Source organism: Pollachius pollachius, assembly GCF_949987615.1.
Source record: "Pollachius pollachius genome assembly, chromosome: 9".
NCBI lineage: Eukaryota > Metazoa > Chordata > Actinopteri > Gadiformes > Gadidae > Pollachius > Pollachius pollachius.
The window spans coordinates 21445358-21471190 of record NC_136942.1 but is presented as its reverse complement, the minus strand read 5'-3'; the positions used below and the strand labels follow the sequence as shown (position 1 = coordinate 21471190).

The following is a 25833-nucleotide window of genomic DNA, read 5'->3' as shown; positions in this document are numbered from 1 at the left end:
TTATTTTGGACTAATATGGCGTGTCTGTAGCCTGGGAACCAGATGCACCTGCAAGCTTTTGTTTTATTTGTCTGGCATGTCCAGCGAGGGATTGGGTGTAAATAAATGTCACCAACAAACATGGTTGCAACTTTTATTTTTCAAAGAGTGGATATTCTCCACAGCACATGACATATAAACAATAAGGTCCATGCAGACACGTTTGATTAAAGAACAGGCTTCCACTGGATATATTTCTCATTATAGAGATATTATACAGTACAAAAACACAAATAACTAACTAAAATGAAGCCATTATTTAAAACCATTTTTACGAAACAACGAGAATACCCATCCCTGATATTTAATAATGGCCATGTCGGGGGGGAGAGTGCCATACAGCGGAGCTTGTGCGCTTGAAGTAGCGCGGTTTGCTCTTATAAAAGATGTCCTCCAGCTTCGGAGGCTCGCATACTCCAAAGTAGGTATGCAGATCTGGAGGGTTGAAGTACTGCTTGGTGATGGCCTGCTGCAGATTGTGACCTGGAAGGAAGAAATAACAAACGTGTGTTAGAATTTAGTTTTTTCAATGACACCCGTCAAACAGCTAAATACCAGTTGGCAGGACGGACGGACATGTAACACAATCCTAATAACCAGTCTGTCCATACCTTCTGCCCATGATGGGATTGGTTTCCGTGGCGCCGACTCATCATCAGTGGAGTCATCGCTTTTTTGGTCCATCCCATAATCCTCAGCACTGTTACTTTTAAGAAGTGGTTTGTTGCCACCCTTGGGAGTGATGCTATAGGACTGAGGGGATTTCTGAAGGGGAGGGTCACCGACATGTCCGGTTAAGATCAAGGGTTTAATACATCGATTAACAATCAATAATATCAATATTTCTGAAAGGGGAGTTCATCATTACCTCAACCTCCACAGTGATGTTCAGGGCCGCCCCCTTCCTCACTGGGCTGTTGAGTAGAGAGCTCTGGGAGATACAAGTGGAGTATTGGTGTTATTATACAGCCAACACTGCTTATTAAATACCAGCAAAGCCCATCATTTTGCAAAACCTATATATTTTCTGTAATAGCTTGATAGCCACTTTAACAAATTACATCACTGTAATGTACAACAAGGAACACGCAGTGCCTTAACTATAGGCACGTATAATCTGTTGTAAGAATTCATTGGGCGGATAAGCCTGTTTATTTGTTTCTCTCAACTTCCATAGGGAGTAATTATGTCTTCAACACAAACTTTATTTTATGCCATAGTAATATACAAATCACAACACGGATACATGTTGGATTTAAAAGGTCCAATGGCATGAAAATCTCACTATGAGGTTTTCTAACATTGATATGAGTTAATATGGGCCAAGTTACCTCCCCGTTCTCTGCCTTGCTCGCCCAAAGAATTTGGCCCGCCAATGAGACAATGAGCTACGACCGTGTGAGCGCCATATGTGTGTCTGTGATTACACACACTGTAATGCAAGTGTTGTACACTTCCTTGTTATTTGCAGACCTGCAAACTCCTCGGGGGGGGGGGGGGGGGGGGGGGGTCGTCAATCATCGGTCCAAGGACTGATCGGTGTTTCGAGATATACGGCTACTCGAATTCTGAGCTACCCTGGGCGGGATTTAGCGGGAATATTCATACGGAGGTTGAAGCACACAATACAATGGAAAGATTTCAAATGACATACTTAGATACAAAATGTAGCCTTTTATTATAAAGAAATTTGCTGTTGGTGTATTAGCCTAGGACAACACGCATGCCAGATTATTTATCTAAATAGCCCTATGTTGTTAGAAATTACTACCTTTATGCAAGGTTATTATTGCAATTATATCACATCAAAAAAGCGGTAGCTAACATTAATTGAATAAAGAAAACAAATGGCTATTGTTTTTGCTCCAAAAAGCTTGACTTACCTCGAATTTAACATTAACTAGTTCTTTCAAATTAGGGTAGTACTGTATGGACTAAAATGTATATCACAGTATGATTTGAGGCATAGACGGTAACGATATTATATCAGGGTATGTTAATTTTATCTTCTAATTTCGATAAACGCTTCTGAAGGGGTGAAATACTGGTTAGGCAGCAAAACTCCATAAAATTGTTTAAAATCTTTTCTCAAGTTACTTCCATCTCTGAAAAACACTAATGTTTAACGCGTACCTGGGATCGAGTGTTTTGACCATCTCCTTAAAGCCCTTTCTATCGACATGTCCTTACACAGGTAAACAGTGACGGCGTTTGTTATCTCGTTTCACTGCTGGCATTTTGTCGTAAGGACTAGCTTTGGAAAATGCCTGCGGAAGCAATGTCCCATATGCAGAGACAGCTTCACGCTACCAGCGTCGGTCTGGTATGGTGTGGAATGAGAGCTTGTGAAGGGGCTATTACGCAAGCACGCAGATGCGCTTGCTGCACGCCTGCGCAATAGCATACTGCCTGAGAGGCAGTATCGCTGTCAAATCTGTCCCTGGGTAAAGTAACGTTGCGCCAAATTGAAAAAGGAACTATGTAAAGGCTGTCGCATTTGGGGAAAGCTCAATGTGCGACTGGCTTGTAGTGGCTGTAATTCTGCACCAGGGCTGAATTTCGGGAACGTCTTGAAATACCGTGTTAGGGGCCCACTAATATCTATATTAAAGCTTCCATAAAGTAGCATGCCATGGGACCTTTATACCTTCCTGTCGTGTTCTGGTCAAATCTGACCGATTTCCATTTAGATCAATAATAAATATTGTGTTTTACATTTATTTGTCTCGAGGGCTTATGATATCCTCCACACTAGGCATTTGAACATATACAATTGCTGATCACTACTTTCATTGAATTTTGAGTTGTTTATTCAACTTTGCAACACCGGTGGTGTTCCCGGTCAAAAATGACCACCATAGGAAATGAATGGGTGACCCTAGATTGTGTTCATCCATCAGATAGTACACAACCACAAATCCACCACACCCCCCCCCCCCCCCACACAAACACTTTCACGCACACACACACCTACATGCACACGCACACACTCCACCCCACGTGAACCCCTTTCAGACTGAACAATTACCGTATTTCCCGCACTATAACGCGCACCGGATTATAAGGCGCACCTTCAATGAATGACCTATTTTAGAACTTTTTTCATAAATAGGGCGCACCGGATTATAAGGCACATAGCATAGAAGATACTGCAGTCAAACGTTTGACTGGGGATGCGTTATGCATCCACTAGATGGAGCTGTGCTAATTGTATAGCTCGTCACGCGCAACGCAACTGTGAGGACGAGTTGCTGCATTTAGCAGATATAAAACTGGAACCTTTATGACAAAAAAGTAAAACACAATTACGCAGTTCCAAACCTTAGATTTTTTAAATATCTTGCAAACGTGAATGATACAAAGTACAGCATCGCACCCTCGAATCTTGTAGTGTGGCCAGTCTTCCGCCCGATTTCCTGGCTCTGTGATCGTATAGTGTGACCTTCCTAATAGTGGAGGAATATCTGTCGTGTGGTCTGAACCAGCCATAAAGGGAATGTCAACAAAACAGTCAGACAAAGTCAAACTTTATTAAACGTTCTGACAACTTTGTTCATTTGTAAACACGAATTGATCCATATATAAGGCGCTCCGGATTATAAGGCGCACTGTCGTTTTTTGAGAAAATTACCGGCTTTTAAGTGCGCCTTATAGTGCGGAAAATACGGTAGGTGTCCTCTCTTTCCCGTGCTTATGTGCCTATCCCCCTATGTGAACCACACCTTCCAGACTAAACGTATAACACCTGTTCCACATTTCAAATTTACCAATTAGGTGTTTGTTATGGGAACCCGGCTCTTTCCCGGGCTTATGTGCCCATCCCCCCACGTGAACCACACTTTCGATACAAAATGTATGATATCTTCTCACAGATCCCCTATACATAGCTTGCTTGTGCATTGCTCTTATTTTACTCTGAACACAATGAGTCGGCGCCCGATCAGACGATTTTCTGTCAGAGAGGCTCTTGACCTTTTTTTTTTTTTCAAACTGATGAGGGGATTGAAGTTGAACCAGATAGAGGAGGATGTCTCAGAAATAGAAGACAACGATCCGGATTTTGACCCAAACCATCATGAGACCGAACAGTCAACAGATGGCAAGGAAGAGACCCCTGAGGAAGAGGCCCCTGGGAAAGACACACCTGAGGTGACATTCCAGTCCAAGGATGGCAACTTGCTCTGGTATTCATCCCCCAAGGACAGAGGAGGCAGAGCAAGAGGGGAAAATATCAGTAGGATGACACCAGGGCGAACACGGTATGCAACATCTTGTGTGGATGACAATCAAGTCGAGCTCCCAACTCTTTTTTTTTTTTTTTTTTTTTTTTTTACACCTTTGTGGAGTCCATTGTGGAAATTATACTGGCTATGACAAACCTGGAAGGGGGGCGTGTGTTTGCGGACACATGGAAGGCATTGGACCTGGTAGACCTCCAAGCCTACATCGGTCTGTTGATTCTAGCAGGAGTACATCGGTCAAATAATGAGGCTACAAAAAGTCTGTGGGATGCAGAGTCAGGGAGGCCTATATTCCGGTCAACTATGTCCCTGCAGCAGTTTCATGTCCTCTCAAGAGTTATCAGATTTGATGACAGAGCTACACAACCTTTCCACTGGCGAGACGACAAACTGGCTGCCATCAGGAAGGTTTGGGACAGGTGGGTGGAGCGCCTACCACTGATGTACAATCCAGGCCCTAAGGTGACAGTGGACGAGCGCCTGGTCCATTTCAGAGGTTGCTGTCCATTCAAACAGTACATCCCAAGCAAACCAGGCAAGTATGGGATCAAGATCTGGGAAGCATGTAATGCCAGGAGCAGCTATGCCTGGAATATGCAGGTTTACACACGGAAACCTGCCACTGGAAGGCCAGAAAATAACCAAGGCATGTGTTTTGTGTTGGACATGACAGCCGGTCTCAAGGGGCATAACATCACATGTGATAAACATTTTCACATCACACAGGCTTGGTCAGGAGCTGCTGAAAATAAAGCTCACCATTGTGGGGACAGTGAGAAAGAACAAGCCTCAACTTCCCCCTGCACTGGTGTCGACCAGAGGGAGAGAGGCACTTTCACTGAGAGTCTTGTGTCATATTTGCCCAATAAAAATAAGAATGTCATCCTGATGACCACTCTACACAAAGACGCCGCTGTCAGCGAAGCAGAGCACAGGAAGCCCCAGATCATCCTGGACTACAACAGAAACAAAGGAGGCGTTAACTGCCTTGACAAGGTAATGTATATTTTCATCTGTCATGCATTTGATTTACTTGTATTCATGTAAAACATTGCATTTTGTGTAAGACAGGTTCAATATTGTTTCCAATCTATTCATTATTGTTTCTTTCATTGCAGCTTACTGGTACATACACCTGCAAGCGGATGACAGCTCGTTGACCTGTTGTTCCACAACAGGCCACAACATCCTCAATGTGTCTGCATGTAATGCATATGTGGTGTGGACAGCGATCGACCCAGCCTGGAATCAGGGGAAATGTTTCAAGAGGAGACTCTTCTTGGAAGAGCTTGGGAAAGCTTTAGTGGCTCCTCTAATTCAACGGCGCCAGCACCTTCCCCGCACACTAGCCTCTGGCAATCTGGTGAGGAGTCTGCAAGCCCAAGCCCCTGCCTTGGCCGCTCTCCCCCCAAAACAGGGGCAGAAACGGAAGAGATGTGAGCTCTGTGCCCCTAAAGACAATAAGACATGTCTTACATGTTTCAAATGTGATGCCTACGTCTGCATGCACACTGCGACCTGATTGCAAAATGCCACTCCTGTGTGTGTGTGAACACACACACACACACACACACACACACACACACACAGTTCATGTCGATGTTCTGTGAATTTGGTCTCTGTTTTGATTTTTTTGCCTTTTATTTTATTTTTTACAATAAATGTTAATTTTGGAATTAAACTTTCAATTTCTGTGTCTATTCACTGCAGTTATTCATGTAAACCAGTAGTCTGAGACATGGTTTACAGGTTAAAAGGGAGTTCAATAAAATTTGGTGATGATCAATGGTTTTTGTGTTAATGTAAGGGAAGTTAAAACAGGCTGGTCAAATTTGAGCGGCAGGACCAAAGTAAGGGGGCAGAAACGAACACGACACAAAGTTAAACATTATGCTATTTCACAAATCATTCAAAGCAGTGTTTTTCTAATTTGCACCCACCTTGACATTTAAAGCAGCCGAGGCAGCAGCCATTTTGTGCATCGCAGCTTCTCGGGCAGCGCTCTCAGCAGCCAACCGCTGGTGCTCCTCCTAAAGGGACCCAGAGATCATCCAATCAACTGGAAATTCCGTTAACAATTTCATAATATGTTTAATCGTTATGGAAAAGTAGTCGTCATCACCATTGAATGTAACGATATTGCTCTAAGATACACTATAACACACATATCAACAGGAACAATTCTAATAGAGTGGAAATATCATGTTTTCCATGACCAGATCTGTTTGCGCTCAACAGGGATTTATGATGTACCACAATATTCCAGAAACAAGCCTTTTTTGTTCAAATATATTTTGGAATCCTAGTAAATATGTTCCCATATTTGTGCTCACCTTCTTTTTCTTTTCCTCAAGGTTTCTTTTCTCTTCCATCTCTTTCCTCTCCTTCTCTCTGTTTGCCCAGAGAGTAGCTAGAGCTTTCTCCCTCTCTGCACGCTCTCTGAACAACACCAAGAAAACAAAGCCACATTAAGAAACGATTACCAACGATTCACTAAGTAACTGAAGAACATTAGGCTCATTAGCATGATAATCATGATTATAATTCTAAATGAATTACCGTTCAGCAAGAGCTCTTCTCTCCTTCTCCTGCTCCTGCTCCCTCCTCAGTTCCAGAGCTCTGCGGGCTTCAGCCAGCTTGCGAGCGCGCTCTTCCTCCTCTGCCCGCTTGGCCACCAGCTCCTGCTGCCTCTTCTCCTCCTCCTGTAGAGATACACATTAACACAGGCACATCTGGAACCCGTTTAAACTGAGAAACTAACAAGACAGTCCTGAATATGGCATCTTTACCGGACGTCTAAAGATCCTAAGGTGAAAGTTCAACCAACCAACATTTAAATTACTCTTGACAGGATGGATGCTTTGATGGAGCAGGCAGGTCTTTCCAGTTAAGTCTCAAACGTAAATTAATTTAACGGAGTGTGAACGGTGCAAGTTTGTGTGATCCCGACTTCTTAAAGAAATTTTGAAGTGCACCAACACAGCACAGCTAGGGCAGAGCGGAGTCTATAAACGCCGGTAGTAAAATTTATACCGGTATATTTTTGACAGAGTATGTAGTTGAGACAATATCGCCATACCGGTATATTATATATTATTTCGATGTTGCCTTGTGAGCGCTATTTTATAAGGCCGACCGCTGCTCTGAGTGTACAAGCCATGTTCAGCTGCTCAATCCCGCCCCTTACATGTACGCAGTGTTCTCCCACCCATGTCACGCATCACAACAAACTTTGAATAAACACATGGTGGTAGAGAGTACGGAAACCGTAAAGGGACATGGGGTAAAAAAAATGTTTTTAATGTTTCTCGTGAGGACGAGAAAGTATCGCACACATATCACTGGCAGTGTACGTGTGTGTGTGACGTCTGCGAGTCAATGTACGAGCGAGGAGAGCGAGCGGTAGCGTGCGTGTCAGTTTAGTGAAGTAATGAACAAGTCCGGTTGTGTGTAAGAATAAAGTACCAAGCCTGTCAAGAATCGGTGGCCGCTTCATTCCGACCATATTCCGACCTATCAGCAGACCCACTGCCAGTAAAATTGAAGGGTGTTGCTCCCGATAGCATCGGCCCTGGAGAGAACGTCTCCCCTATGCGGGTTCCGTATGTTTCAAACAGGCAACACTATTGTTTTTTATTACACGGCTCTTCTCAATGCCGTGGAACGCTCCGTTCACTTGCATGGGCCCTTCACAACTTCCGGCGTTGAATTTATATTTGATAATTCACCGTTGCTAAGTATAAATGACTGCTGTAAAGGAAAACAAAGGATTTTTTGCCTCTAATGACGTGTTTGGTATCACTCCGCAAGTAGTCCGGTATCTTGTCAGCCCCGGCGTCTTGTCAGCCCCGGCGGTTTCTAAGCGACGTCACAACTTTGGCGGACTATTTCTCTGCTGACCAACACTACGAATGCTGGTTACAAATGAATTGTAAAAAGACACACCATGAAGTTATTTTTCGTTTAGGCAAGTAGCCGTGTAATAAGCGGGATAATGTATAGAACGTCGCCGGTCATTATCGAAAAAAAGCCCCTTCAGGGCGAAGCAAGACAACTCCGCTGCACGTCGGTGTCCTGGTCGCCCTGTCGGGGCTTATTTTCCCGATAATGACCGGCGTTCTATACATTATCCCTTACATATCTGTTGTTAAAGCACAGCTGTGCTTCGTTGAGCAAAAAAAAAAAATTAAACCTAAATAAATGGTTGATGGTGAATACTTGTGGCATGGAGTTAAAACTACACACTTTACCCGTTTTATTCAAAATATCGTTATATCATATATCGCCATTCGAACAAAAGATATCGACTTATGAGTTTTGGTCCATATCGCCCAGCCCTAATTGAAGTTGAGTGTTACATTTCCTTGATCAAGTTTTTTTAAAATTAATTTTGAATGTAACATTTTCTATGTTAAATCCCAAATAAATTGTTGACAATTCTAAACGAAAGCCGGAGACTCCATCATTAAATGTATACTTTTTTGCGGTTATTCAGCTTCTTCTCCGGAAAAACAAGACCTCATTGCATTGTGGTATACGGGAGTAACATGTAGAGAACATCGTATGTTCACTCAAACTTTGGGTATTTTAAGTCCACTATATAGTGAATGAAATTTACCACTGAGAATTCGAACACCACTACAAAATGGCGAGCACCCTATATAGTGCACTATATCCGTGATAGGGAACGATTTCGAACACAGCTAGGACGCAAACTCATTGCTCCCACTAAAGTAGAGGTGAGCTAAAAAAGAGGCTAGACTAGCAGTTTACAGATTAAGCTGTTCAAATGCATTTAAAAAAAGTTAAGCAAAAACATGCTTAGATAAAGATGTTAAAATGTGTTAAGAAATGTGTTTAAAAACGCACAAAGACGATCAGAATATTTCCAAAATATGTTTAAAATGTTTCAAATATATAATCAGAGGTATTTAAAATGTGTAAAATATGATCAGAGATGTTTAAGATAAGATCAGAGATGTTTTAAATGTGTAAAATAATTAAAAGATCTTTCAAAACACAGGGACAGAACATTATTTTTGGGGGGGGCTCAGCTGATTTTTTTCTCTGGGGGGGGCTCACTCTCACACTTTGAAAGCCCCTGTTCTAGTCCAACCAAAAACTGTCAGCTGCTGCTGCTGCAGACGGTGTGCAGACGGGCTCAGAGTCGGCAACGCGTGCATCAACAGTCATTCAAAGCAGCGGTAGTTATCACAACCGGAGGGTGTAGAAAGTCCCGTCGGTTAAAAATAGTAATCAAGTTTTTAAATCCATGTCAAAATCGGCAGGATATAGAGCTCTTAGCTTAAAAAAAAAGTAGCAAACAGTGTCAAATGTGATGTGTTCAGGTCGGCTCAGAAATACGATTATGTGTTCAATTGCAACACAAAAAAAAAAGAAATTTGAGATTTTGGCAAAACTTGTTTTCCCAGCAATATAAAAAAAATAGTAAAGATGGTATTATGGCCTGTTTAACGTCCTATCTTGAGCTATGATCACCTTATCAGCAATTAAAGCAAAAATTTAAAAATAATAAAGCAATAATTAAAAAAATACAAGTTCTATTTCAACAAAATAATAGAAAAGCATCAATAGTGGTATCAATAAAGACTTGGATCATTATGGAGTCTCGAAAATGGTATCAATATCAATAAAATTAACGCTCTCCTGTCATTTGAGAGAAATAAAGATGATTTAATTTATTTTTAACCGTTAGTATTTACCGGTTAAAGAACTTATCGGTTAACCGGTTAACCATGGACATCCCTTATATACTGTATATATATAGAAATGTAAATCATACATTGCATGTTTTTTTTGTGTTATCCCAGTTGTGTTTTTTTTTTTAATTTTGTTATTTAATTACTTTTAATAGTTCCGGGACGTTGGAGCAATAACCTGGTGTTTTAACACTTCAGTCTGCACTGTGAATATGAAGTAATTTTCTGTTTTTGAATAAACATGCGGCAATTACAAATGTCTTTTTATCCGATTCATCGATTAATCGAAAAAATAATCGACCGACTAATCGATTATTAAAATAATCGTTAGTTGCAGCCCTAGGGCGGACAGTCTGCACAACTCGACAACAGCACAATCACCGACTATAAAGTCAGCTTGAGGCTCCATCAAACAACCAACTTCAGTGAGGGAGGTGGACACCAGGTTTGTGTGTAAAGTTTTACACTAACGCAACTACTTTTTCAGGTAAAAAGTAAAGTAACGCGTTACTACTGAAAATTTGGTAACGAAATTTAGTTCCATTTCAATTCGGCGCAACTTTAGTTGTCCCTTCATGAGCTCTCATTCCACACGGTACCCGACAGAGGCATGAAGAGCAATCATTACAAGCGAGAAGCAGCCAACGCTCACTTTTGAGGGATGGAGGTATTCCCACTACTTCAAAATCGTTGAGTCTAAGGCGGTGAATGCGAGTGTGAGGTTTACACTGTTCCCTGGCCAGAAACTTTTGGCCACAGCCGTTAACTCAACTGTCCACCTCACCAAACATTTGAAAGGAAAGCATGCCAACATGTCGCCCAAGATCCCCGGGGAAATTATATGACGAGTCCAAGCCCAAATAAGCAGCTAAAACGTCATTTGCACCAGGTATCTAAACGAGTTATATATGTAAGGGATAATGCCAGACGAGGTGTCCATTATCAGGAATTAATGGACTTCGCGGAGGCAACCGTCCTCCTCTGCGCGTTGAAGGGCATTATCCCGCTTATACCATGGTCAGATGCCAAAGAAAATAAATTAAGACTTCATTTATATTTTCATGCGTTTTACAATCCAAATATACGTTTTTCACAAACCATAACCAGACCTGCAAACTCCTCAGAGTAAAAAAGGTGACAGTGTCACAGGGGGGAATCATCAGTCCAAGGACTGATCGGTGTTTAGAGATATACGGCTACTCGAATTCTAAGCTACCTTTGCCGGGATTTAGCGTGAATATTCATTAAGGAGGTTGTAGAACACAATACAATTGAAAGATTTTAAATGATAGACTTGGATGCAAAATGTATCCCTTTATTATACAGAAATTTGCTGTTGGTGTATTAGCCTATAACAACACCCGTACCAGATTATTTATCTAAATAGCCCTATGTTGTTGGAATTTATTAACTTTACGCAAGGTCTACGTTCGTGCAGTACTCGGCGTTGACTCGGTCCTAAAAATACAATATTATTTTAAATTATATCACATCAAAAAAACGGCAGCAAACGTTAGTAAGTCAAGCTTCAAAAAGCTTGACTTACCTCGAGTTTAACATAAGATAGTTCCTTCAAATTAGGGCTGTACGGTATGGACCAAAAATGAATATCACTGTAAGATTTGTGGCATAGACGGTAACAGTATTATATCACGGTATGTTAATTTTATCTTCTAATTTCGATATAAATGCTTCTGAAGGGGTAAAATACTGGTAAGGCAGCAAAACTGCATAAAAAATATTAAAATCTTTTCTCAAGTTACTTCCATCTCTGAAACACACTAATGTTTAATGGTATGGATTTGTTTCTCCACTTGCTTGCGGACCTTGCAGTATAGTTTTGGCATCTCAATTTGGCTGAAGTCTGTGCGGGCAGGTAACGCGTACCTTGGATCAAGTGTTTTGACCATCTCTTTAAAGCCCTTTCTATTGACATTTTGAAAGGGAACCATGTCCTTACATAGGTTAACAGTGACGGCGTTTGTTATCTCGTTCCACTGCTGGCATTTTGTCGTAAGGACTGGCTTCGAAAATGCCTGCGGAAGGAATGTCTGATATGCAAAGACAGCTTCACGCTACCAGCGTCTGTCTCGTACGGTGTGGAATATGAGATTGTTAATTGCTATTGCGCAAGCACGCAGCTTGCGCAATAGCATACTGCCTGAGAAGGCTGTATCGCTGTCAAATCTGTCCCTGGGCAAATTAACGTTGCACCGAATTGAAAAAGGAAGTATGTTTCGTTACCATATTTTAAGTAGTTACGTGGAACTTTGCTTTTTACATGAAAAAGTAGTTACGCGTTGCTTACTTTGCTATGCGTTACACACAACACTGTCTACCGGTCACACGGTAACATCAAAATCCATACCGTAGCGCAAATTCACACTGGTGTACTTTCTATACCGTTTATACCGTTCAAACTGACGTTAAGAGTTTCCATAAGACTTGCACGGTAGCCAGGCGAGCTCAGTTGATGCTGCGTGCTTCAAGAGTCTGAAGCAAGTGCTGAGATTCCAATTGGCCCAGAGAAATGTCAATTATAAGAATTATCCAATAATGTTTCGCTATTCTAGCCTGCTTGACATGCATATGAAGGACAGCCTCCCCCCCCCCCCGTTATTCACGTGAATGACCCAATAGACCAAGAAAACGGCGATTGTCGCCGAAAAGCGACAAGTTTGCAGGGGTGATAACTTTGTTTCCCTGGTAACGCCTGAGGGTTGGACAAATACCTGGAACAATCATTACCCTCCCGTTAGGTTATTATGCAACGGAAACGTTGTTAACTCCTCCAGTAAATAGGACGGACCTAAGCTACGACTTGGCAAAGGGAGGTATTCTAGTCCACTAAGCTATGAGCCAGAGAGCTAACGTTATGCATTGTACATATTTATAATTCGAAATTCGTCCCAGCCTTTATACCACAGATACTATAGGGTCTATAGCATATAATCACGTTTTCTGGTTACAGTTTAATGCATTTTTCACAATTTACCAGCTCTCGTTTTTAAGGCTAAACAGACAATTTGACTGGAACTACTTAGCAGGTGTTCGTATATCAGGGACTAATGCATACCCTGCAATCAGATTTGAGTGTTCCCCCAGACCATGGTATAAGCAACAATAAAATAAGCCCGTGGGTATTTTGTGTTCACCTATATGCCCATAAGATGTATCAAGGCTAAGCTATTTGATCTTGTTTCATAGGGCTTTAGTGGTGGTGTTGAAACCTATAATAACCCAATGATTTCTTGTCAAGTGCTCTTGTTTGTGGCATTTTTTACAATAAAGAGCAAAAAATAAATACCTGTTATGTCCTCCATAGTATAACTTTATGTATGCCTACACATTTAGGAACAGATATGGTAGATAAAAGATATAGATAAAAAAAAAAATCAACATGAGTAATAGGGCTGTGTTAAAAAAAAAAAAAATCGATCAGCGATCCGATATCGATTCACGCTCAAAAAGCACGATATCGATCCAAAAATGTCTGGATCGATCTTTTCCAGGTGACTAAAGGCACTATTTTCTTTGACGCGCAAGGCGCACTATAAAAAGCGAGTGCCGGCTAAACGAAACCGAAACTTAAGCTAGCGAGATTGCTGAAGCGGCACCACTAAAATCACCTTCTGGAATGAAGGCTGATGTTTGGCAAAACTTCGGATTCAGACGTTACGAGGACAAAGACGAACTAGACAGAACAAAAGCAGTGTGCAAATTGTGTCAGACAGAGGTAAAATATAGTGGCAATACCACGAATCTCCGCAACCACTTATCCAGGCACCACGGCGACCTAGCTAAATCTGCCGCGAACCAAACAGCACTGGAAAAGGCATTTGGGGTTAAGTTTCCCTCTAATTCTACGCGTGCCTTGAGCATAACCGAGGGTGTCGGAATATTTATTAGGAAAGACCTCCGACCCTACAGCGTAGTGGAAAATGCTGGATTTAAACTACTGATCAAGAGGCTTGAACCACGCTATGTCCTGCCCAGTCGCAAACATCTGAGCGAAACGATGATTCCACGAATGTATGCGAAAACAAAAGATGCCCTTGAGCATTCACTGAAATCTGCCGAGAGGGTGGCGTTGACATGTGACTGCTAGACCTCGAGAAATACTGTGTCCTACCTGACAATCACTTGCCATCACATTGACGAGGAGTGGAGACTAGCCGCTAGCGTCCTTCAGACCAGAGCAGTTGAAACGAGCCACACTGCAAGGAATCTCGCAGACCTGCTCGCTGAAGCCATAGAAGAGTGGGGAATTTCCGACAAAAACCCCACTCTTGTTACGGATAATGCAGCCAACATCGTGAAAGCGGTGCATTTGATGGGTGGTTTTCACATGGGCTGTTTCGCCCACCTCCTCAACCTGGCATCCCAAGCAGGACTAAAAACTCCTGCTATCGCACGCTTACTGGGGCGGGTACGGCGGATAGTTGGGTTCTTCCACCGAAGTCCCACTGCGAGCCACTCACTGAAAGATAAGCAACAGCTACTTCAACTGCCGTAACAAAACTCGTGATGGATGTCACGACCCGGTGGAACAGCTCGCTGGATATGCTGGGCCGTTTCCTCGAGGAGCAGCCAGCCATCTCAGCAGCGCTGCTGTCCCCCGACGTCCGCAGGAGGGAGAATGACCTCTGCACATTGACTGAGACGGACATCACCACTGCAGAGGACGTGGTTAGATGCCTCGGACCCATGAAGACCGCCACCCTAGCCATCTCTGAGGAGGAGTCCCCTACCATGTCAATGGTTGCCCAGCTGCAATTTCAACTGCTTAATCAGATGGCATGCACTGCCGAAGACATGTCCATCATTAAAGAGCTCAAAACTGCTGTCCACCAGAACTTGAGTTCAAGGTATGTTCATATAACATGGCTGTGTAGTAGTACGCAGCACTGAAATGCATATGTAGTTTTTAAATAGATTTGTCTCTGATTTTGTCTCTATTCATAATAGTGTTTGCATGACTGTTCCTGCATTTACTGTAGACCTACCCTGCTATCTATCTAAAGTGATATATGTTCCTCTATATAGATATGAAGGCCTGAAGGAGACCTTGTGTGTAGCATCATCCTTGGATCCACGTTTCAAGACCCTACCGTTCCTGTCTGATGAGGCACGTGATGCTGTCTTCTTGAAATTGACCTCTGAAGCTGCTCATCCAAACCCATCAACCGATGTAAGTTTGCAGATTATATAGTTTGCCCATTTGAATATTTAGACTATTTTTTCTTAATTGAGCTGCAAAAGACTGAATTCAGGTTAATTTGTGTATTTTTTTCTTTTGTAATATTATTCTGCATCAGAACACTACACCAGAGCAAGAGAACACCCATGGTTCAATGGATGTGGCTGCACCTGCACCAACTCAACCAAAGAGGCCCAAAGACTCTGCTCTGATGGCTTTACTGGGGTCGGCGTACACACCACCAACTCCACTACAGAAGAAAACAACAACTGAAAGGGCAGAGGAAGAGATCGCCACCTACAGGAAAGTGCCAGCTAATCCTCTTTCACAAAATCCACTGACATGGTGGCAGGTGCATGCAGAGGATTTCCCTCTTCTGGCAGGCCTTGCAAAGCAATATCTTTGCATACCTGGGACCAGTGTCCCATCTGAACAAGTTTTCTCAACAGCTGGAGACATTGTTAGTGCTCAAAGGAGCTGCCTCACTCCACAGCATGTTGACCAGCTCCTTTTTCTCCAGAAAAATTACACAATTCCTAAAGACTAGGACTCTTCTCAGTCAGGCATAATCTTTTCACTTTGTTCTTGTGGCTGAGCTGGTTGGTTAGTTCCTGTCTATTGTTTTACTCCTGCCATGGGTAGGCCTATGTTATTACCATCTAGCACACTTTTACATACATTCAGCACAAGGCATCTCTCTCTCTCTCTCTCTCTCTCTCTCTCTGGCATTTCACAAGTCTCTGGTTGTCAAAGACTGGGTACAGGGGTTCTTGTAGTTTTCTAATATAGAGGGCCACTTAATTTTAATTTATTTATATTTATTTGGTCATTGTTGTTTAGTTCTGGTCATTGTTTTAATTCTGCCATGGATATGTTACTTGAATTTCAAATACTACTTGGATTTTTGTCTAAAATAAATACTTGATTCTTGACTCTTCTCTCTCTGTGTCCCTCTTACACGTACACAGATACAATCACAAACACATGGAGCTGTTTTGTCTATGGGACAGTATTTATTTGCATTATGTCTGCAAATAGATCGATATCGAATCGTGGATCGAATCGGATCGTGACCTTATGAATCGGAATCGGATCGATCCAGGAAATTCGGATCGATTCCCAGCCCTAATGAGTAACAATAATCACATAGTAACGAGTAACGTAAAAAGTTACTTTCCATAGAGGGTAACTGAGTAAAGTAACGGATAACTTTAAGAAGTAACAAGTAAACACTAGTTTTTAAAAGTAACTTCCCCAGCACTGTTGGAAACACAGCCATGACATTAAACCGTATGGCGAATAATGATGGATATCTTACGGCTTGCTGGATCTTCTTGAGTCTGGCCTCCTCTTCCAGCCTCTTCTTCTGCTCCAGCTCCTCCTGACGCTTCACGGCCACTTTCTTCTTGGCCTTTTCTTCCGCCACACGCATCTGTATGAAATACATTAACCTTATTAAAAAAAAATTTGACCTTACTGCCTGTGCCAGCGATCTCACGCCAAAGGCCAAAATGAATACACTTCAAACCTTGGCATTGGTGAGAGGTCTGAAGGGAAAGGTATGATTTCCTTGGTTGGATACTTTCAAATCCTATCTTATTCTGGCTGGTTGCTCACAAGTAGATAGCCTCGATGTAAGGCAACCATGTCATATAAAGCAGGCAACCATGTTAAAAAATACATGGTCATGACAACTAGGGATGTGAATAACTAAATTGCTTCATAGTTTAATAATCAGTGAGTGGTATGAAAGAATAATCGAATATTCGATTTGGGCCGACATTCACAAATGCAACCATGGATCATCGGCAATAAATCACTTAATACCTAAACGCACCATGCTCCATATAGAATTATTATCGCTCATTTAATTGAGTTTACCTTTATTAGGTCACTGGCCCTTTAAGAGGAATTTAGTTTCTCTTGAAACTGCGTTACTTTCTGCCGTTTTGGGGAAGTTGCGTGTAAATGACTGATGTTAGTCAAGTATTTATGTAGGATTGTGCTTTTTGAAACCTCTAGTTACCCTATTGACCATTATTGTGAATCCGTCCCCACCATTGTTTCTCCGCTAGGGAGTCGTTCGATATGTTCGCTAATAGGTAGGCTGGCAATATAAGCCCGGTATTGTGTTTATTGCCCAGCTAATTCAGCTAAAAAGGGACAGTGTGTAGCAATGAGTTGCATCGAGCAGTGAGGTTGCAGAACGAAAGCTACAAAAAAAACCTTACCTTTTTGCAGCCCAAGTGAAAGCACTTGGTACGCTATACCACCTAATGTGTAACGCCATGGTGTAGGCCTCATTTCATACACATCGCTTATTATAACGCTCCTACACAGTGATTGTACATGAAAAGTATCACAAATGGGTAATGGTCATGGCCTGTATGGATTTGAGAATCGAGACTAAGGATTGAAATAGAATCCAAGTGACACTGAAAGATTCACACCCCGAATCACAATACAGACCTTATCATTTTTCTCATCGGTCTGGGACATTTTCTGCTCGATTCTCTTTTTCTTCTCCTCGCCCTCCTTTATTCGGGCCTCCACCACTCTCCAGCGCCTCTCGTCATTCTTGCTGTAAGAGCACACACATGACTTAGACCTGAGGTTGACCTACAAACCATGAGGCAAACACAAGGCCCTGGAAAGTCCCAACGCGAGCTTCTGAACTGTGCCAACCATTTCTGTTCCTCAAGCTTTCGTCTCTTCTCTTCCCCCATCTTCTTTATCCTCTCTTCCTCCTGCTCCTGCTTCTTTTTGAGAGCTTCCAATTTGAGGCGTTCTTTGGCCTAGGGGAGTAAAATACTCAAGTTTAGACTTGACCCGGGTGACACATGTCAGAAAGTTGAACTCAAACGGGTGAAAGTGATGGTTAAGATTAGAAAAGGGCTGTGCTAGCTTATGAGAATCCACAATGAACCATGTAATAAAACAGTCAAAAAAAAACAAAAAAAATTGTCAGTATTTTAATCTGATTTCATCAAGCAATTCTTGGTTACAAAACAAAATCTTTGTATTGCTGTATGAAATTAGCAGCAGAAAGGGATGGGTCCAGCACATTAGAAGTGGTGAAGGGTGAACAAGAAGTGAGACTTAAACACTCAAGTGGCCTAATCCACGATCATTAAGAAAATGCCCTCAGAAACGCGTGCTTTAACCTTTCACTTACCACAAGACCGTGCTTTACGTCCTTGGGATAAGGGGAAAGAGACATCCAAATAAGAACCAGTTTGGCCATTAAGCAGGGGAGTCACAACAGGTTTGTACAATAACTAATCAGGTCAGTAAAATAAATAGCAAATGCTCACGACAGCTGGAAAAGATTGCATGGAATTAGCCCTATATCTCAAATAAAGGCCGTCTCTTGAACAGAAAAAGAATTAAGCGAAAGACAAGGTTTTGGGGCGGTATAACGACAATGTTATAACCCTTTTAACACATGACAAAATCAGGGCCAGTTTTGTTTCCCCGAGACAAAGAGGAGGCTGAAACTAACCTTTGAATCGACCTTAAGGGGTGTGGTGTGTTTAATGAAGGATTTCATCACAGTGCTGCGGCCCACAGACGCTGGAGTCATCATAAGCATCTGGTTCTTCTGTACGGTCTGGAGGAAGGCCTTCATGTTGGGCCTCATGACCTGGACATTGAGTTGGAGGGGTTAATTAAGGACAGTTCTACGCCTGATAAGTAATTGTGTGCAAAATGACCCAATGCAACCAATTAGAGTTGTTCTCGATGCCAGAATCTGAAATTCCTCCGATACCTTATAGGCAGTATTGGGTATTTGCGAGTACGCAAGTCCTTGCACCAATCTGATACAAACACATGTCTATCTAACTTACGACCCAGGCAAACAACAAAGACGGTCGTTATGCTGCTTTCGTTAATGGTACGGGGTGGAAAGTCGGAATGGGAATCGCGTCATCTCCAACCTTTGTGCGTTCAAACTACCAAGTCTGAAAAACATGAATGCACAGACATTTGTCTACAAGAACACAAATGTATTATAGATAATAAATGATTTAGTTCTGTATAAATCTTTTGTCAACAGTACGTGAACCGGCTATACATTGCGGTCATCGTAAGGAGAATTTCACCGGTGGAGACATGAATCTGTATTGATAGTGGGTCATACAGTGGGGCAAAAAAGTATTTAGTCAGCCACCAATTGTGCAAGTTCTCCCACTTAAAGATGAGAGAGGCCTGTAATTTTCATCATAGGTATACCTCAGCTATGAGAGACAAAATGAAAAAAAAAAAATCTAGAAAATCACATTGTCTGATTTTTAAAGAATTTATTTGCAAATTATGGTGGAAAATAAGTATTTGGTCAATAACAAAAAGTCATCTCAATACTTTGTTAAATGCCCTTTGTTGGCAATGACAGAGGTCAAACGTTTTCTGTAAGTCTTTACAAGGTTTTTACACACTGCTGCTGGTATTTTGGCCTATTCCTCCATGCAGATCTCCTCTAGAGCAGTGATGTTTTTGGGCCTTCGCTGGGCAACACAGACTTTCAACTCCCTCCAAAGATTTTCTATGGGGTTGAGATCTGGAGACTGGCTAGGCCACTCCAGGACCTTGAAATGCTTCTTACGAAGCCACTCCTTCGTTGCCCGGGCGGTGTGTTTGGGGTCATTGTCATGCTGAAAGACCCAGCCACGTTTCATCTTCAGTGCCCTTGCTGATGGAAGGAGAATTTCACTCAAAAATCTCACGATACATGGCCCCATTCATTCTTTCCGTCACACGGATCAGACGTCCTGGTCTCTTGGCAGAAAAACAGCCCCAAAGCATGATGTTTCCACCCCCATGCTTCACTGTAGGTATGGTGTTCTTTGGATGCAACTCAGCATCCTTTCTCCTCCAAACACGACGAGTTGAGTTTTTACCAAAAAGTTCTATTTTGGTTTCATCTGACCATATGACATTCTCCCAATCCTATTCTGGATCATCCAAATGCTCTCTAGAAAACTTCAAACGGGCCCGGACATGCACTGGCTTTAGCAGGGGGACACGTCTGGCACTGCAGGATTTGAGTCCCTGGCGGCGTAGTGTGTTAGTGATGGTAGCCTTTGTTACTTTGGTCCCAGCTCTCTGGAGGTCATTCACTAGGTCCCCCCGTGTGGTTCTGGGATTTTTGTTCACCGTTCTTGTGATCATTTTGACCCCACAGGGTGAGATCTTGCGTGGAGCCCCAGATCGAGGGAGATTATCAGTGGTCTTGTAAGTATTCCATTTTCTAATAATTGCTCCCACAGTTGATTTCTTCACACCAAGCTGCTTACCTATTGCAGATTCAGACTTCCCAGCCTGGTGCAGGTCTACAATTGTGTTTCTGGTGTCCTTTGACAGCTCTTTGGTCTTGGCCATAGTGGAGTTTGGAGTGTGACTGTTTGAGGTTGTGGACAGGTGTCTTTTATACTGATAAGGAGTTCAAACAGGTGCCATTAATACAGGTAACGAGTGGAGGACAGAGGAGCCTCTTAAAGAAGAAGTTACAGGTCTGTGACAGCCAGAAATCTTGCTGGTTTGTAGGTGACCAAATACTTATTTTCCACCATAATTTGCAAATAAATTCTTAAAAAAAATAAGACAATGTGATTTTCTGGATTTTTTTTTTTCATTTTGTCTCTCATAGCTGAGGTTTACCTATGATGAAAATTACAGGCCTCTCTCGTCTTTTTAAGTGGGAGAACTTGCACAATTGGTGGCTGACTAAATACTTTTTTGCCCCACTGTATATGTAGTCGAATAGTGACATCAATTTCTAATTGGTGCCTTCATGACCGAGAAAAGGCAGACAGTGACTTTTTGGTGCTTGTGGATTGAAGACGACAACTCCTACAATGCCAATCAGCGTTCAATCTCTGAGGGATGTAACATAACAACCAATCAGCATTCCCTCCCTGCAGTCCAGAGTGAACTGCAACATGGATGAGAAGTAATTGTTGCCGTTTGCGGACTCCTGGAGCTCTATCTTTTTTCTGCGATTGCAAGTGAGACTTCTCCGGTGCTGGATATGTTATTCAAGAGCGGAGGAGTCAACTAAAACCGTCCATAGTGGATGTGGTTTTTTTGTACAGCAATCTAAAGCACCACGCCAAACTCCAGATAGTGAAATTCCCATGCAAACAATGCCTGCACTCATGCTTGGAAAAGTTTGAATAAAGGTTGATATTTTATTTATCTTACCGATTGGATTTTCTTTGGAGGCAAGGGCTTCTTGTTTGGGGTGGCCTCCTGTGCTTCAGGGGATTTGCGCTTGCTATTTCGGCTCCCCCTAAATAATTAGAGAGAATCTTAGGAGCTTGATTTACATTGAAAAATATGCAGTATAACAGGAACCATGAATCAACTACCAGATGGAGAACGACAAATGCACTATATTTTCAATGCAAGTCTTCATATCAAAGATGGTGAGCCACTTACAAATGTATTTAACAAAGCAAACAAAAACTTGCATACTAATAAACGTACCTCCAACTTCCCACAGGAGTCGTCTTTGCACCGCCTATAACCATAAATACAAAAATACATACAATACTCATCAAAAACAACAAGGGGGCAACAACATAGTCCTTTATGAAAGGTCCCTTAATGACCGCCGTACTGACCTGGGGAGAGGACCGAGGGGACACCTCTGAACATGTTGGTGAGCTCAGGAGAGAACAGGAGCACAGGAGAGTTGACTGCCATGGAGCGAGTCACGCGCTCGTTGCCGCTCTTTGCCTTCTGCTCCGCCAGCATTTCAGTGAAGCGAAGAAAACATCACAAATAAATATATTTCTCTTAATATCCAGCCACGCAGTTCTTTTAGGCCGCAATTTTCTTTGGACAGAAACAAAGAGACACTGACGTCTGGGATAGCTTGTGCTTCGTCAGCCGCCTTTTCAGCCTCATCACTCTGCACCGACGGCCTGAAGCACAACAAACAAACAGCAACTTGAGACTTTCTTGACCTGCACCTTTTCGTTTTATTAACGTTATTCCATGCTTTGTTAAAATTAAGTAGTGTATGTGTACTACAGCAATTTTAGCTTTACTCAAAAATGCCATATATGGTTAATATCCACCACTCACAATTCTCTGTCCTTCTCCACTTCTCCGTCAGTTTTAATGCAAGAATCATCTACAACAGAAGCAATGAATTTGAAAACATTAATGTTAAACTCGTTAATAATTTTAGAATATCAATAGAAAAATTGGATATATTAAATGACAGGCTATCTTGAAAAATGGAACATTATGACTTTGATGATTATTATGATGTGGCATTGAGGAGATCATTTTTTTTGGATGCATGTTTTTTAGAAGCAGGTTAAGGTAAGTCCTCTAAGTCATGGATGAGCTACATGTTAAGAACGGACTTCAGGGTTTTCCAAACACATAATCTTTTGGGATTTAAAACAACCTTACCACTAGCCAATATTGCAACAAGACTCACCGCTAGCGTTGCTATTGCATGTCGTGTTGCCACCACGAGTCGATTTCTTCTTCAGGATGGAGCGCCTGGAGCTCCGGTGCACAGCATCCTGCATCATGCTGTGGCGGAGCCCGGCCTTGGAGTAGCGCAGCTTGAGGGAGAGGCGCACATTGGAGCTACGTCGGGCCCTACTGGGCGTATCAGCTATGACTATTTTGGTGGCATTGCGGCCGGGCAAAACCACACGCTGTGCAACCAGCTCTGCAGAGCGGCGGTCTGTGGAAGAGATTCTCACTGAGACCTTGCAGGCGGGGATCTCAGGCGGCGACGATGTGGTGATGGAGGAACACACTTGGGGCTCGTCTGCTTCGATCTCCATATCTATGACCTCTGGTTTCCCCTCAGGTACTGCCGTCTTCAACTCCTGATCTGCAACCTCTGGTCCCACCTCAGGTATCTGTTCCGCACTGCTGTCACTGACGGCTGCTGCCTCCAGTGATGCCTCAGGCTGAGTTTGTTTGTTTCTGCGAGTGCTGCGTTTGGGCTGCTCGACAACCTGCCCTGATGTGCTGGCTCGGGGTACGCCCTCATCTTCAGCGAGAAGGTCCAAAGTTTTAACAGAGGAGCCCCGTAATTTGCTACGTTTGCCCTTGGAAAACCTGCAACAACACAAAAAAAAACACATAACACAAAATAATATTTTACTATTTGTTAGAGAGAGCAGTAGAATGCTACACTCTGATATAATATAATATAATTAAATGAATACGCCCGTAATATCGAAACATACCGTCTCTTGGCTCGAGTCTCTTCTTGATAGCCCAGGGATACACGCTTCCTGCGATTGTTTCTTTTCTGAGATGGAGTTTTTGGCATCAATTCTGGCTCAGCACTAAAATCACTACAATTACAGAAAAATAATACTAAATCAAACAATAACAACATAGTGTCAATTCCATTTTATTAAATGCCATAAGGAATATGATCTGATGAGTGGATCTTGACAATGCAGCAGAAAATATATGAATGAATAGCATGAAAACATTTTTATTGAAGCTTACCTTGTCAACATGCGGTCGGCTTCCTGCTTGATCTCAGTCAGCCAAACACTGTGAACATCATCAATGTCACTCATGAACTGCTGCAGTTTCCCAGCAAACAGTTCCTTAAGGGACAGCACGAATGAGAATGGGGAGGTCATGTTGAGTGCCTGAAAGTAAAGCGGTCTTTGTTAAAGCAAGCCCGATGAAGGGAAATATTCATTAAACATTCAGAAAACACGTTTCATTGCTGACATTGCTAACCCATACTATAGTGGAAAAACATAAGCAGACGACCGACATATCTTTGAATGATAGTTGTGTAGGTGTTTTTAGCACTTTAATATCCTTGGTCGATATAATATCCCCATGAGAAACTACCAGTGTTTCTAATGCGAGTCGTGCAAAAATAATTGTTGATGAGGTTGGGTAACGGTATATTTATTCATGAACAGACAAAATGGTCAACTTGTTGTAATCTACCATGATCTAATTTGTATTTTAGGTTTTCACTGTGGTTTGTATGTGTCGGCCTGGCTACACATTGTATCTGCTCTGATGAGTAGTCTTTACGGTAGTACTAAACTGTTGGGTGTGTTGCCCCATAGTTACACACATCCAGTCCACACCTGTGAGGGCGGGGATAAAAAAATTCACTAACGTATCATATCCGCCTGAACCTGCAGTAATTTTAGGTAGACAACAAGCCATGCCAGCCTATTGGATTATACGGGTTGTTTTCAGGGTGGAGCGAAGTATAAACAAACTAAGTTGTTTTCTCTGATTTCAAAGTGATTGGTAGTGATAGTTGGAATCTATTCAGAACATGTTTGGTTTATCCATCTTCCGCCATTGTTATCATTTGTTCTCCTCACGCTCACTAGTGATCGAAGTTCGGATCCGTTTTCGTACGTATTCGTTCATTCAAAAAGACGAATCATTTAGAGTCTGTCAAAGCAGACAGTACACGATATATTAGTCAATATTCTAATTACCATAATCAATCAACATAATTAGCTTTATTTTGGTATATGAAGAAACAATGTGCCTCTACCTTAGAAGCACATTCTACCTTAATAGTTCACACATTTAAACATCACATAGAAAAGGGTGCCTATGAAGTGATTTAAGTCCCAATGCCGGACCAGGATCAGTGATCTTCAAAGGTCTGGCCACAGATAAGGAGAGATCTAGGAGACTAGTACTGATCTAGGACTGTCTAACCCTGGATCAGCGATAACGTGTCTTACGAAGGCTTGGTTTTGTCGTGTCTCACGACTGTTTTAACACAACTCCCAGATGCAAATCATTTGACGCTTAACTTATTAAAAAATGACCCAAAATAACCACCAACACAATACTTGAATGCTCACGTGTATATGTGTACAGCCTCGAGGAAAACATCAAGACGCAACGTTGACTTAAACAATTTAAATAATACAACATTTGTTGAGTGCCCAACACAATGAAGACGATAAGTTGCTCGGTCTCTAGCTGGGTTTCGTTATACACATCAGGCAATTCACAAGTCCTTATGACCTTCCATCCCGACAATATCCTGGGTTATTTCCAGTTAATTGTTGGTAAATTATGGCCCCTTTAGTCTTGTAACGTCGCGTGACAGGTCAAATTAAGCTAACTTAGCTAGCCGTGCTAGGTATAACATAATATGAGGTAAAGCCTTTACCTTTCTGCGGAAGTCACCAAAAATGAATCCCTAAAAATATGCGGTCTCGCTGGTGAAATAAAATTATTTCGTTATTATTGATCCATTTGTACGATGCACTCGTAATAACAACTGCCTCGTCTCCACACGGCTGGTACTGCGTGTAAAACCGCTGAAACTGTTCAAACGGTTCAAAACCTCTTCGGCCAATCCCAAGGCGGCGTTGCAGTGACGTAGGTGGTAATGTTCGATTCTACAATGCAGCTTTCGAAAGAGGGCGGAAATTGGGAAAAAACCGGCACAATAAGACTCCGCCCCTGAAAAAGGTTACACATGAACCAACACTAAACGAACCCTACACAACTCAGGGGCGGGGCTACAGTCTCAGACAACTTTAAATAAACCAATCCGGTGGCAGATAGACGCAAAAAAAACGATCATGGGGTTTAAAGTATATTTAAAGGTGCGTCCATTACCGATTCTAAACCAAACAAC

The 25833-nt window shown here is 42.2% G+C and overlaps 1 protein-coding gene across 2 annotated transcripts; it reads right to left on the bottom strand.

Moving 5' to 3' along the window:
• Positions 1-119: 119 nt before the first annotated feature.
• Positions 120-25500, bottom strand: incenp (inner centromere protein). Of its 2 annotated transcripts, XM_079742885.1 has the most exons (20): positions 25360-25500; positions 23694-23842; positions 23423-23533; positions 22654-23291; positions 22290-22338; positions 22066-22126; positions 21824-21941; positions 21687-21720; positions 21402-21489; positions 18703-18843; positions 18376-18396; positions 17886-17995; positions 17670-17781; positions 16519-16632; positions 6840-6982; positions 6614-6719; positions 6221-6310; positions 908-970; positions 651-804; positions 120-522 (listed from the first exon to the last, which is right to left on the bottom strand). In XM_079742885.1, the coding sequence occupies exons 2-20, from the start codon at positions 23831-23833 to the stop codon at positions 344-346; spliced, it is 2472 nt and encodes an 823-aa protein (XP_079599011.1). In that variant the 5' UTR covers positions 23834-23842; positions 25360-25500; the 3' UTR covers positions 120-343. The 2 variants fall into 2 exon arrangements, with proteins under 2 accessions (XP_079599011.1, XP_079599012.1); XM_079742886.1 differs by lacking the exon at positions 18376-18396.
• Positions 25501-25833: the final 333 nt, after the last annotated feature.